Genomic DNA, 14,550 nt, shown 5'->3' with positions numbered 1-14,550 from the left:
TCTATGGAGAACTTTAGGACATCCACTTGGTAGAATTTGTTGAGCACATGGTAGGGATCCCTGAGACTTCCTTCAGGTACATTGATTTCACTAGAAGAACTTCCAAGCCTCAACATTTATTTGTATGCACAGGCATGATTTATTGCAGTCAAAAGGTGCAGCGTAGAACCAACAAAGGTGCATGGTATAAAGTACAGGAAACCAGCACAGCTTCCAGAGTTCTCTTCCAGTGTGAGGACAGGATGCCCTTGTGATATTTCCAACCAAGAAGGCTCATTCTTGGTTTTTTAACAAAAGTTGTGTTATAAAGGCGTCCATGCTCTGGTATATATAAAAATTCTAAAGTTTCTGGAAAAGGGGAGCATGTAATACTCAGGGCCTAGGTTATTTACCAGGAGTTGGTCCTTAAGATACCCGCTCTCTAGCGCATACCAGATTGTAGACTCCAAGAAGGAAATCGGGGGTATAAAAACCCATGCCATTTATACAGTTTCAGATTAGGGAACCACTTCAGTGAGTTAGGGAATGGTGGGAATGCTCCTCAAATCCATATTTCTAGGTGACAGCAAGGGCACACAAGGTAAGCAGGTCTTTGTAAAGAGAGACAGCTCAGGCCCATGAAGGCAGCTTTTCTCTGCACAGTTTGCTTTTATAAATTCTAGGGTGTGTAGGTCCCATAGAAAATGCTTTCCTGATCAGCACTACAAAAGCATTCATTATCTTAAGTACTGTAAGGAGTATGGGTTTTTCTGCCCGCTGGTCTTGTCCTGCTGCCGCGCCAGCCCCAAATAATGCACAGAGACTCTGTATTTGATATTATACTGTTGGCCACGTACTAGTTTCTTATTGACTAGCTCTATCTTAAGTAGTAACTCATTTTTGCTGATCTATGTATTTTCACATGGCCTTCTCTTACCGGGGAGGCGGCTGGCATCCAGCTCTCTCCAGACTCTCCATCTTGACTCCTCCTTACTACTTCCTATTTCCTCCTTGTCTCCTAGTCCCTCCTATCTTCCTCTCCTATTGGCCAACAGTGCTTTATTTATTAACCAGTATGAGAAACATATACAGAATGGCATCTCCCATCATCTCCTCTTTCCTGTCTAAATAAAAAGAAGGGTTTTAACCTTAGCATAGCAAAATATATAACACAACAGTTATCAAATAAGAATTACAGTTAACAATATTTAGTCCATTAACATTTATCAAGATTTAAGAAACTATTTCATCATCTATTCCACCTTTGTGAGTCTAAAGTCCTATATGTAAATTATCTTTAATCCTGACTAAGGAAAACTATAACCATAACTATCTGTCTTTAACTCCCTCAAAGACCACAGAAGGATAGTATATAAGCTCTAGAAATGACAGAGACAACTCACTGCCTGGTCACCCGAAGTTCTTTTGTAATCTTTCATCTTCAGCCCATAGGCCATAGTGTGTCTGGCAGACTCTTCAGCAAAGCAGGAAACTTTAAACTGTCTTCTTGTATTGGCAGTTTGTCAGTCACTTTCCTCTGTATCCTGTAGACTGTCTGGCAGACTCTTCCATGAAGCAGGAACTCTGTAGCAATGTCTATCTTGAATCAGCAGTCACTTTTCTGTGGATCCTGCATGTCCAGTTTATACATCACAAAGTCAAACAGTCCAGACAAGAGCAGTATCTTGTCCACATGGCTAGTCTTGCCATATTGAAAGCAAACTTCATAATGCATTTCTTTGATGTCCATCTTCCTTTCTGGTGCAGGTGGTATTGCCAAGAGCAATTATGTCTCACTGTCATGAAAACCCTAAACCACTTTAAATGCCATATTCTGTAGGTCTTTGAAAGTTTTGAAGAATGCCTATTTATCTCAAATACATCTCTGTGTATCTTGAAAACCTAACTAACTTAACTCTAAGCTTTGACTATCATAGGTAATTATCTATAATCTGTACTACATTATACAATATGTTTCTGAATGAACTATATAAACACAATACCTAAACAAAAGGAGAAATATACACATCACAAAATTGACCTTAAAGTGTATCAATAAATGAAAATCCATTACAAAACAAAGTATTCATATCTATACCATAATCCCCTTTTTACCTTTAAAAAGAATTTGGCTGTGATCATTAACCATTTATAACCAAATCCATTTAAATGAAAACAAACATTTATAAACAATATTTGGGAATTTGGGCGTCGTTCTTTCCAAACTACTTTCTGCTGACAGGGGGCGCTGTCATGGGGGATCCTGAGAAGATGGCAGTAGTCTGCAAGGCTGTCTTGTTCAAGCTGTTTTGAATGTTGGATCATCAGGAACTCTGTTTTAGGGGCTCGGACAGGAGAGGATCGGGTTGAATTTCCTGGTGTTCATCTGTCTAGGTTGTAAGTTATTTCTCCCTGAATAAACATCTATTCGGCCTATTTGTTTATCCTGATCCTTATTTACAGCAATAAAGTACCTCTAGGAGTTTGACTTATTTGGGATTGGAAGTGGATGAAAAAAGAAATAAAAGGAAAGGAAAGGCATGACTGTTCCTACGTATGGTAGAGGAGAAAGTTTATTGTAGAGGACATAGGCAGAGACAGGAACATCTTGGAGAGCCCAGAGTGGACATGACCAGGCTGAGCTAAGCCGTGTGAAAAGAGGGCAGAAGAGGGAGAGGGGAGAGAAGGGAAACAGGAGCTGTAGCCAAGACAGCAGAAGGTAAAAGGGGGCAGGTAACCAAATATCTAGCTTATATAGGCAAGAGCCTCTGAGGAAAGGGCAGCCCAGGCCCTAGGCTAGAGAGTTGGGACAGAGGGCAGGGTATGCCAGCCATACCCTGTAACCAGTAGGAAATGAGAGATGCTGGGATAACTTGGAAGCCAGGTCCACTTTGATATGTTAAATAGGTACCTTAGCCATTTGTCCCAGATTTGAAAATTAATAAGAATATATTAGTACAGGGCCCTTGTTGAAATATCTTTTGTTGACTATTACATTGATACATAAGTGGTCTATGGTGTATTGTTCTACTTCTCTTCTTGGATCAGTCATTATAGCTATGTACCAGTTATTCTTCTGTAACCCAGAATCATGTGCTCACTAGACAAGTACTATACCACTGATCCACAGCACCATCCCAATGCTATTTTAACTGTGGAAGGGCATGGGTTTTTCCCCTAGGAGAGAGAGCAAGGTCTCATGTAGTCCAGGCTAGCCTTGAACATATTTTATTACTGAGGCTATCCATTAAGTCCTAATCCTTTTAGGTCTACCTCTCCAGTGCTAGGAAGAGAGGTGTGTGCTATCACTTCCAGATCTTAGCTGCTTAAGATTATTAAGATGTGTCACTATCTAGGAGAGGCAGCCTTCCTTTGTTCCTCTTCTTTTTTAAGTCTCTTCTCCACATAGTTTTGCTTGGACAGTAATGCCTTTGTCATGGTAGGGCCTGCAGACATAGAACTGATTTCCACTGACTGTCTCTAGGGACTCCATAAGGAGCACTATTATCTGAAAGGTATAGACAAGCAAATGCATATATTAGAGTGTACATAAGATCTCATGGGAACATTCAAAGAAGGGTTTCATAGAAGAGGCAAATACTGAAAGATGAACATGGGCACCAGCCAGTTGAGGCCCAAATGAGGGAGTACTGTATAATGTCAAGAAGCCAGACAGATTGCCAATGCAAGGGTTTGTTGCTAAGGACCATGGTATATGTATAAGGGTGCTAGCAATAGATGGAACTATGGTAAAAGGCAAGCCAAAGCTTGCAGAACCTGTCCCATTATTTTTAAAGTTATTCATTGTGTGTATGAGAGGGAGGAATAAAGAAGAAGGGGAAGAGGAAGAGGAGAGAGAGAGAGAACGAGAGAACCTGATTTTCATAGTACTAGAAGGTGATATGCATGCTACTGGAGGAGAAAAGTAATCATCAAACTTACTCAGGTATGAATCCTATGCACTGCAATAATGACTAATGACTGGCCTGGCCAGATTTATCCATTAATACAATAGTGGTGCAAATGTTAGTGGTGCAGATGTTATAGAATTAACCAGCCCCTTTGTGATTGACTCCAAAATCAACTCCACAAGATAGAACTCATACCTAGCACTGCTATTGGGCCAGAAACCTGTGACTAAATAGGTCATAGGCCCTAGGGGAGAAAATAATACTATATTATGCTAAATGGACATAGTAGTAGCAAAATAACTCCTAATAACTTATTGTTAGTCCCATAGATTAGTGCATCTTCCAACCCCCAATGAAGAAACTTCTTCCTCTTACAGTGCATGCCATTTAACAGAGGGACACACAACTGGCCTATGTGCAGAAAATAAAACACTGTCAGCTCTAAATGGGATGTCTCTAGCCTCACTCCAAGGCTCATAGATCTTTATAGAATTAGGAGGCCAAGATTTAAGAGCCAGAGGTGGTAGCTAACTATAAGGAAACAATATTTTCCAGACACAACAGGACAACTGCACAAATGAACTCTGATTATGATGACATTTAGAAAACCTGCACAAGCCCTAGGCAGACTAAATCCCAGAATGGAAGCTGAGATGTGGACATGATGTGCTATTTGTAGCTGAGGAGGTCTTGGCATTTGATAGCTGCTGGGTGAGGGAGAGTCTGTCTTCTTTTAGGGTATGACCGCTGGTAGGTCAACCCATGCTCCAGGATACTGCTCACACCCAGGGGTATTTGGGCAACACATATTGGTTGTGATAACATAAAAAAAATCAACTTAGTGTGGTAGGGAGGTAGGGGTGGATCTGGGAGGAGTTGGGGGAGGGGATTTAAGATGCTCAAAATATATTAAATTCTCAAAGTAGTAATAAAATTATTTACTTAGACTGCTAAACCTCTTATGATTCTTTAAGTGGGGGTTCTTCTTCAGATTTTCATGAAAATATTTTCCAAAATGAAGAAACCTTGCTTCTTCAGTAATATAAAATATATAAATGAGAACATTGTATACCCTAAAATGATAGAATGGCAGCTTTTACAAAGGTCATCAGTTCAGAAGAATATCAGAAATTAAAATTAGAAAAAAAATGGTTCTGTAAATTCCCATTAAAATGGAATAAAACTCAGGCATAAAGGCACATGCCTGTGATCGAAGCACTGGAGAGGATGAAGCAGGAGTATTGCCAAGAACTGACACTGTCATCTACATAGAGAATTCCAGGCAAGCCAGGGTTCCAAAGTGAGACCATGTTTGTGTAAAAGTAACCAAACCAACCCACCAGAACAGAAACAAAAATGTCAGAAAAGACGCACTTAGTAAGTGGTCCCCTAGAATCTTGAGGTTAGATATTCAGAGAAATAAGTTTACTTTGTCGAAGGAGCTGATCTTCCTAAACACCCATGTGTTGTTGTGGATTGGTCATGTCTTTTGAAGGGACTTCTAATGTGCATAACTCCTCAGTGTATCCATGGACACTGTTTTTAATTTGTTCTTCTGGTGCTAAGGATTTGCCCCTAGGTTCTTATGCATGTTAGACAGTCAGTCTCACCACTGCAAGATACCCGGGTCCTCAAATACTACAGACTTTATTTCTGCAGAACTGTCTTCCATTTGAGATTACCTTGAGTCTTCATCAATCTGACTCTCAAACATCCAATTCTGAGGTGACACTAGAAGTCTGTTTGAGGAAGAGGTCTCATGTGATGGAGGAACCCCAGTCAGTCAGAGGAGACATTTATACATCTCAATAAAATTTTAGACACCCATTCTAAAATTAAGATATATGTGGTAAAATACCATAATGAAACCCATTACTTTAAATGCTAACTTAAAATGAGTTTTTTTTTAATTATCTACATGCTTTAAGCAAATCTTTATATAGGTGCCATTTTAAAATAATGGCTAAGCAAAAAGCCAGAATCTGTTGTTATTTTGGAGTTTTTCCCCTAAGACACAACAATACTAAATGTAGCTAAGTGAAAATGACAAGTTATATTCTGTATGTCCAAGCTGTTTTTCCCCCTTGTGCAAAACCAGAGATTTTCATCTCAACTTTGTCCTTTACCATTTTTCAAATGTTACATTGTGTTATTTTTAATGTGGAAAAACATGCGCATGCTCTTTTTGTTAGTCTCCATAGCTTGACTTGTAGGTATTGGAAGTGATGGAGTGCCCAAATATCAATACAGGGTAAAACACAGGAAAATTCTGTGCACTTGCTGAAGTCTGGACCGGGCCTGGCTTTTCTAATATCCTGGCCCAGTGTTGACATTTTCCTCTTACATAAAATATTATTGAGAGAAACTGTTTGAAGAGCACATGGAGTTCTCCTGTTCATTCTTTGTAAATCTGTGATCCCAAGATTCTAACTTTAAATAAGAGCTGTTGCTTAAATAGCTTGACTACAGATTCTTAAGCATTCTGCTACACACTATCTGCCCTTCTAGGACCAGGGCAGGAGGGAAGTTAACTCTTAAAGGCACTAGAAATTCTGGCTCTCTAAAGGTGAGGTGGGTGTCTTGAAATGAAATCTGCCAAACATACCCCATTTCTGAGGAAGAACCCTGGTTGGGGAAGGACCATACCCCAGAAGGAAGCAACAAACAGCACACTGACCAACAACACATATATCACTGATTCATGGCAAAATACATCACCAGTTTGGCTTTACTAGATTAGGACTGAATTTCTCTTTTAGCTTTCCATAAGCAAAGAAATTGCATCACTGCTTAAGCAGTCAAGAGAGTAGATGTCATCCTCACCTGGGTGTATGGCAAATCACAGAGAGTGTGGAATCTTCACCTACTAAGCAAATGGCACTGCTTACTTTGTGCTTGGAATAGAAAGTGCTCTGGATTTGGCTATATTCTCTCAACGAGACTTCACTTCTCAGATAGAGTCAAAACCAGACCCATCCAAGGTTATATTTGCGAATGTCAATTCACCTCAAAACTCTAAAATATATTGTCTAGAAGAGAAAATATAATTCTATCTGAAAATCTCAAGTCAAGTAACCCATTAACTTCAGATTGAAAAGTTTTCAGGCAGGAACTTGGGTTAGGTTGGTAATGAGTTACCACTTGTAGAGGACTTTGTACTTTTTAATAAAATACTGTTGTATGGATTTTTTTATCTTAGATTTCCTGCTTAATGTTTATTTTGTTTTCTGTAATTATTTGCCCTCATGTTATACAACTTCTTGTTTCTTTCCCTTATCTGAATCCTTAAGGAAAAAACAAAAACATCTAGAAAAAGTCCCAGTATGTTCTGCTTTGAAAGCTATAATAAGCATCTGTTGTCCTAGAACGGTTGCTTCACTTGAGCCAAATGGTTTATGGAATGTTTTTTAAAACATGTTTCTCTATAATTTAAAGCTAATTTCTTGAAATGGTAAAAATAGTGATTTAAGCTTCTAGTGTTTTCTACCCCAGGCTCTGATACAGCATCACACTTGTTGCTATGTTATCTCCTCAAGAGAAATTTTAACAATTATGGGATTTAAAATGTTTTGCCAAAAAAAATTGAGGTGTGAGTCTGGCTCTTATCTTCCTGCCACCAGTTCTCTGGTACCTTCTACAAGGGAGGAGGAGAACTGCCACTGAGGTATGATGTTACCCACAAGTGTCTTAGCCACTTTGAAAGCTACTGTGTGACACATGCACTAGCTGCAAGTTTGATACTCCTGTGACCCAGTTTACAGTGTGAAGTGTCATTGTAGAAGCAATTTCTTTTCTCTTTCTTTCTTTCTTTCTTTTTTTTTTTTTTTTTTTAGTTGTAAAGCAGTGGCACCTTTTATTTTATTGGAAACATATCTACAGATTTAGTCTGTTAAACTGACCATGTTTGTGCATAGACAGACTCTCTCCCCCAACGCAGACCAGGAGTCTATATAGAAACAGGAATAATGAGGAGCATGGACACGTGTGTCCCCCGTGAGAAACAGGTGGCATCTCTTTCTCTTTCCAAAGCTGATGTCCTGCGCCCACCCATCCAGCGCTCTCATTTCACACAGTGACATGGCTGGTGGAGGAATAAGACTGTGGATGACCAACACAACGCCATGCTTTCCTGAAATAAAATATATCCCGTTCATCTTCAGGCAGGACAGTCTTCAGGCAGGACATTGTTCTTTGCCTCAGTTTCCTTTCCTATAAAACAAAGGTAGCAGTATGTGCCTCCCAGGGTCAGCGTGCAGCCTGAAGGCTATCTTCAGAAGGCAGGGTGGCCTCCTCTGCTGGCTCAGGTACACCTAGACCTCATTGTGACCCAGGTGTCAGGTGTCCTTGTAGAAGCAATTTCTTGAGAAAGGCCATCTGATAAATAACTGATAGATACTTGTTTTGTTTTTATACTTATACAAAAAATGCCATTGCCTGTACATTGATTTCTCCTTAGTCTAAGGTGTTGAGGAAAATGCGGAGATGGTGGCACTTTGAGCCATAAAGTTGTAATCTTCTGATACTTTTGCAATACTTTTCATATAAGATACATCAAGGGATGCTCAAGGCAACAAGTAAGTGTTAATATCAAAGATTAGGAAATAGTAATGTACTAAGAAAGTGCTACTGGCCTATCAGGAACATTCTTGCATTTTATTTTTCTGGTGAAAAAAAAAAAACTTTATCTAAGCCATTGGTTCAAGAATAGTGTTTATTTTGAAAGTCTTCCCATGTTCACTTGTACTTTCTGGGAGAGATGCAAAGAAGTAAGAGTGAAGCCACTAAAGTCATAGAGAGGTCAGGAACTTATTCCAAGTAGGCAAAAACTGTTTTCTTCCAAAGTCTAATCACACATCCTTAATTCTCAAATTATCTGCCATCTACAACTCTGCCCAAAGCGTAGCATTCAGGATTAGTGAGTATTTACCCATAGCAGATACTAGCCAGGATCGTATTAGGTGTTCAGAGTGATGACATGTCATCAATAGATTGCTTAGTTGTGTGCCACACTTTCTGCTTATGATTAGAGAAGTCCACTAAGCATATTAGTGCTGTTTTCATCAAAGTCCAAGATAAACATCCTTTAACAGACTGCATTTCTTCTCTCCACTGGCACTGAAAAATTAAGCATTAAGTCAGTGTTAGGCTGGGACCTTGCTCAGTTTCTTAGGTGGTCCATGTCATGGCTAATGTGTGAGATGCATGCTATCTACTGTATAATATAGCACTTAGGTCTGACACTGCATACTTGGGAAAATTCAAGAAATCAATGGGTTCCAGTATGTTGGTGATCAGTTTTTACCAAAAAAAGAAAACTATTATTGCAAAGACTTTTCCAGAAATTCCATGTAATGTGGGGGAAGAGACATTGGTATTCAGAGTAGTTAACAGAAGAAAATGAATAGGGAGATAGATGCCTATTAGACAAGTGTCCAGCCACAGCATCTTCAGGATTTGTAGAGGCTTCAGGAATTCACAGTGCTACTCAGTCAAAAATATGTGGTTGGAACCAAGCTGTGTTTTCTTACCTATGTATAGAGGATCTAGAAGTGGCTAAATGGCAGACAGCTATGTGGACCATCAGAAAGCCTTCAGCTTTTGCCATGAGCCAAATGGGAAGCTTTGGGGTGATTTTGGCAGTGGAATGACTTGATCTAACTACATTGTTTCTCTGGTCTTAGAGATGTACAGTTGAAAATGGGAATAATTCAGAGTTACTGTGATAAGCCAAGTGAAAGACCAGAGAGGTAGCTAGGTGGTGACAAGACTGGCAGTACAGTGCTTGGCTCAGTAACCTAGGAAGATGGGGTTCTCATTGGCTAAACGGAAGACACTGCCAAGAACTGGACTACTGAGGTGGTGCCAAAGGTTTTGCTTATGGTGTTAGCCTTAGAGTCAGCCCCACTCCCACCTCATGCCTTTGAGGTACCTGTGGGGGTTGTGGAGTTGACACTTAGATAGCCACTTACAGACCAAGGGCTAGAATGTTCCTGGGGGGGCAGATGGTATTTGAAACTCGGAAATTCATCAATAGTGCCTTGAGAGGTCAGAGTACTGTCATTTCAGAGGCCAGAACATTGATTCAGAATTCACAGAGAGCAGTTAATTAAAAGTTCCCTGATGTTCTGTCTCTTTAAATAGATAAGCATGTCATGACACTCTCTTGAGACAGGTGCAGTGTTTAATAATCATTACTGAAATCTTTTTTTTTTGTACTGACTTTTAACTGATAATTTGATAACAATATTTAAAATTCACAAATACTTTTTAGTCTGGACATCATGTGTGTGTGCGCGAGCTGCGTGCCTGCGTGCATGCATAAGTGTGTTGTGTGACATCATTAAAATAGGTGGCATTTGTAGCAATAGAAAATTGAAGTTTCAAGAGTAATTATCTCTGAAGGTAGAAGTTAGTGTCAGGCTGGTCTGAATTTTCCACAGTTGTTTCTTTGTTGTAAATCTCAAGTTGGGTTGAAATTCCATGGTTAGCAAATATTTGACATTTATTGTGTGAAAAATGAAAATGAATTATTGACTGATATGCTATTGATTCCCACTGAACTTGAAATTCTTTTGTTTCTGGCCTTTTCTAGCCATTATTTGCATTTTTAAATGAAGAGAAGTTTAATGTGGATGGGTGGACTGTTTATAATCCAGTTGAAGAATACAGAAGACAGGTAAGTCAATAAATATAGTTTGGTATGCATTGAATTGCAAACATGCATAGGGACATTGAATTGTTGGTCATCTCAGAGTAAATAAGAGTTTTGCCTAATATGTGTTCATGGCTATGTTATCATCCATATTTTGTATAATATTGTTTGTTATTTACCTTTTATAGCTAGCAAGCTCATTCTGTACCTGCACTGAAAGTGGAATGACTGGGTTCTGCTTCCTTTCCTAGATGAGGAATATCCATTTTGTGGTGGTTATGAAATGAGTCAAATACTTAGGGTCTAGAAAAGTCAATCCTCTATACATTACTTTGAGAGAGAGAGAAAGATCTTGTATGTCTGTGTGTGTGGTTAAGCTTAAATATTGCTGATCTTTTTATTTAAATTATATATGTTCTTAATTACAGATTCAAATGAGTGATAAACGTTTTCTTATAGTATCCACAAAGAGCTTTATTATACTATCATGTAGATGTCACCTAAATATATGTTCATTTGTTATAATAAGAGCATGGGGTTTGTGCTAGGAAAATGACTCAGTAAGTAAAGTGTTTTCAGCATGAGAACCTGAGCTTGGATCTCCAGAACCCATGTTAAAAAAAAAAAAAAAAAAAAAAAAAAAAAAAAAAAAACAGAACCAGATGTGGCAGTCTACACCTGTAATACCAGTGCTGACAGGTGATACAGGAAAATCCCAGGGGCTCTCTGGCCAGCCAGTCTAGCCAAGATCTCTGTTTCAAAAGATAAGATAGAGAACAATACAGGAAGAGAGCTTACATCAGAATTTGGCTTTCATATGTGTACATACAAATATAAACACTTGCATATACATGTGTATCATGTACATGCACATGTCATTCATACCCTACACATAGTAAGGAAAAATGTCTTGTAGAACTTTTTATAAAGAATGTCACACGCTAGCATATTATGTAACAAAGACACAATTTGACCTCTGATATAACTAATTCTGTGGTACAGCTAGGAATTTTGCAATGGAATTTTTTATATTTTCTCTACAAGGTTCCTAAAATAATTTGGAAATGTTATGAAAAGAGCTTTCAAGAATCAAATTAAGGCCAGTTGCTTTGTATGAAAAGCAAGTGAACACAAAGTACTATTCCAGAACTCTAAACTTATAAAGAACTTCCTAGCCAACACTTCACCACCATTACCCTGCTTGACTTCCGATTTCAGTTTTGATCAGGAGATTTTTATACCCTGGGGTAGATGAATGGAGGTTTGCTCTAGAACACAGTTAGGAGGACTCTTGTGAATTGGCTTTCGAATACTGGTTTTTCAAAGGGTAATTTAATGCCCTCTGTTCTAGACTGACTACTAAGATGGAAGAAAGACCATTAAAATATTGTTGATGATTTAGAAACAAACCTCTCTGACATTATGTATGAAAGTATTTTACCTTATTTATCTTTAGTTGACAATAGTAAGACTTTCCTTTAGTTTGAGCGTCTAGCTTGAAACAAAACATTTCCTGTTTTTTAAGAATTGCATGCATAGAACTTCTGAAGGTATTTTGTTATAGACTGCCATTATATGCAATCTTTTTTTTTCTTGTAACTTTCTGATGGGACTTAAAAACTCTAATTGGACTCAGCATCAGAATCAACATCTGTTTGGTCGTGGTACATAGGGCCAGACCTAAAGAACAGGTACAATGTCTGTCCCCAAAGCAAACACCCAGCTAGCTCACGTTCATGTGTGTATTTGTGCATCTGTGAGTATGGGGAGAGAATATTCCACCACCTCTGGTTACTGTCCCTAGTAGATGTGGGGGTGGCTTCTGTGTCTCCCTGTCGCACTAGCAGTCCTCAAACAACTTACAGAGTGACCCTGGGTCTCCAGCCTCTTGACTTAAACAACTGGTCTGAGGTGGCGAAATGAGCCTCCCCAGAGGGTTCCTTTCCCTCCCCTCAGCACTGTTTCTCATGGACTTATTCTCTTTCCACTTTTGGGAACAGACTGTGTCCTTATTCTCTCTAGTTTGGAACAGGGAGAGGAAGTTGCTACCCTCAAGTAGACATAGGTTAACACTGCCCATGGCACTTTTCTTGGGAATGGAGGGGGAGGGGTGCATGGCTAGGAGATGAATTTGAGCTTATCTGTATTGCACAAGGACTAAAGACTGTGTCTACATGAAATAAAGGCAGGTGTCAAATTCCTTCAAACCTATAGTTAGGAGAAATATTTCAGTCCTGGAAACCACCAGTGTTTTGTCCATGTGCTCATGTTGTCTGGATTATTGATTTTATATCCTTATTTTAAGTAGGTAGGCTGCCAATCATTCTGTGGTTAGAGGCATGTGTACATAATGTTAGAAGGAAGAAAGAACCCAAATATTGCAGAGGTGAGCGGTTTCATGCTGACTTGCATCCCTTCTATCCTGCAGGGCCTACCTAATCACCATTGGAGGATAACTTTCATTAATAAGTGCTATGAACTCTGTGACACATACCCTGCTCTTTTGGTGGTTCCCTATCGGACCTCAGATGATGACCTCAGGAGAGTTGCAACTTTTAGATCCCGAAACCGGATTCCTGTGAGTATCTTCTCACATTTTCCCCAGAAAATGCCTTTCCTTCCATAAGAACTGTATTCATGTATTTCAGAGAAACCTTCTTTTTCTGGAGTTTCATTCTGATGAGTAATCACCAAGGGCCTACTACACGTGTAGCACCATGTGAAATGGTAAAAGAATGAACAGCTGCCTTTCAGGAGCTCTGAGTTTCGGGTGCATGCAGAAGGAAGGCAGGGTTAGAGCTTTGAGTGAGGGTACCGCCAAGAATGGCACACCTCAACTCAGTTGTGTAGGGAAGAAAAGACAGGGTCTTGGATGCTGTCATCATTAAGGCACAATACCTGACAGGATTGGTTCAACTGTGCTTCAAGGAAAGAACTAGAATATTAGAATGTGTATTACTGCAGGCTTTTATGGAAACTCTAGGATGTGTGGATCTGCATCCTGTTTGCCGGCTGCCTGCATCCCCTTAACAAACTGGAGTCAAGTACAGATTATTCCAGACATGCTACCATGTCACTGAACCTAGCTCACAGAGTTCTTTTTCGGTCCTTGAATATTTATGGACATGTCATACTTTCTATTAGGTACATAAATTTTATTGACTAAAAATTTACAGATTGTTTTTTTTTTCTTCCCCTGTTAATTTTCAAGAGTTGTCATAATAAGTACATTGGGTTTTGTTTCAAATTAGTAGATTAAAAAAAAAACAATGGTTGAAGAAATTAAGATTTAATGTCACCTTGTCTTTGACTTCTAAGTGAAGACATTCTTGTCCTTAAAAGGATATTTTTTTGGGAAAACTTCATATATTGTCAGCCTATGAGGAATTCACATTTTTAAATTCTCTTTCTTTTCTGATTAGTGCCTGTTCATAGCTTCCTGATAAAATTGTACTTGAAAGTATGTTCTTTAGCTCATTTTGTTAGATGTGAAGCTAGAGTTAGAAGTTTGGTCTTACGCTCCACTTGGACATGTATTTCTGTACTAGAGCAGCAGCCTATACGACAGTGACAGCAGACAGTTTTCTCTTGGCATGTGCCTTGCCTATACCAGAGAGGGAGAACTGGGATAGTGTGGTATGTGTGGGTTTGTTCCACTATCTGTTCAGCCCTTGTTGAACATCTGCTGTGTAGAAGATTGTGTGTGTATGTGTCTGTCTGTCTTTTCTTGTCCTGTCCTGTCCTATCTGTCTGTTTCTGTGTGTCGTGGTATATGGAACAGGAGAAGAAATGAGGCTGTTGTTCTAAAGCCATTGACCTCAGTCTACCATCATGATCCTGTAGTCTCTGTTCTTCATGAGTGAGAGTTCAATGAAGGAAAAAAAAATAACATGTTATTTTTTTCCCTTTGTGAGGTTATATTTAGTTTTATAATGATGTATTATGTACTATAAGCATTGTCGTGTACTATTTCTAACATACCTTCTGATCATGTGACTCTTCACAATG

The 14,550-nt window shown here is 39.1% G+C and overlaps 1 protein-coding gene across 2 annotated transcripts in view; it reads left to right on the top strand.

Moving 5' to 3' along the window:
• Window positions 1–14,550, top strand: part of Mtm1 (myotubularin 1) — a 111,893-nt gene that overhangs the window by 66,382 nt on the left and 30,961 nt on the right. For both annotated transcript variants that reach the window (XM_051178626.1, XM_051178627.1), the window contains 2 exons: window positions 10,483–10,566; window positions 12,971–13,120. In XM_051178626.1, coding sequence (XP_051034583.1) covers window positions 10,483–10,566; window positions 12,971–13,120 — 234 coding nt within the window. The remainder of the gene's footprint in view (window positions 1–10,482; window positions 10,567–12,970; window positions 13,121–14,550) is intronic.

This window comes from Phodopus roborovskii, unplaced genomic scaffold, assembly GCF_943737965.1.
Source record: "Phodopus roborovskii unplaced genomic scaffold, PHOROB, whole genome shotgun sequence".
Taxonomy (NCBI): domain Eukaryota; kingdom Metazoa; phylum Chordata; class Mammalia; order Rodentia; family Cricetidae; genus Phodopus; species Phodopus roborovskii.
This window is presented reverse-complemented; position numbering and strand designations above follow the sequence as displayed.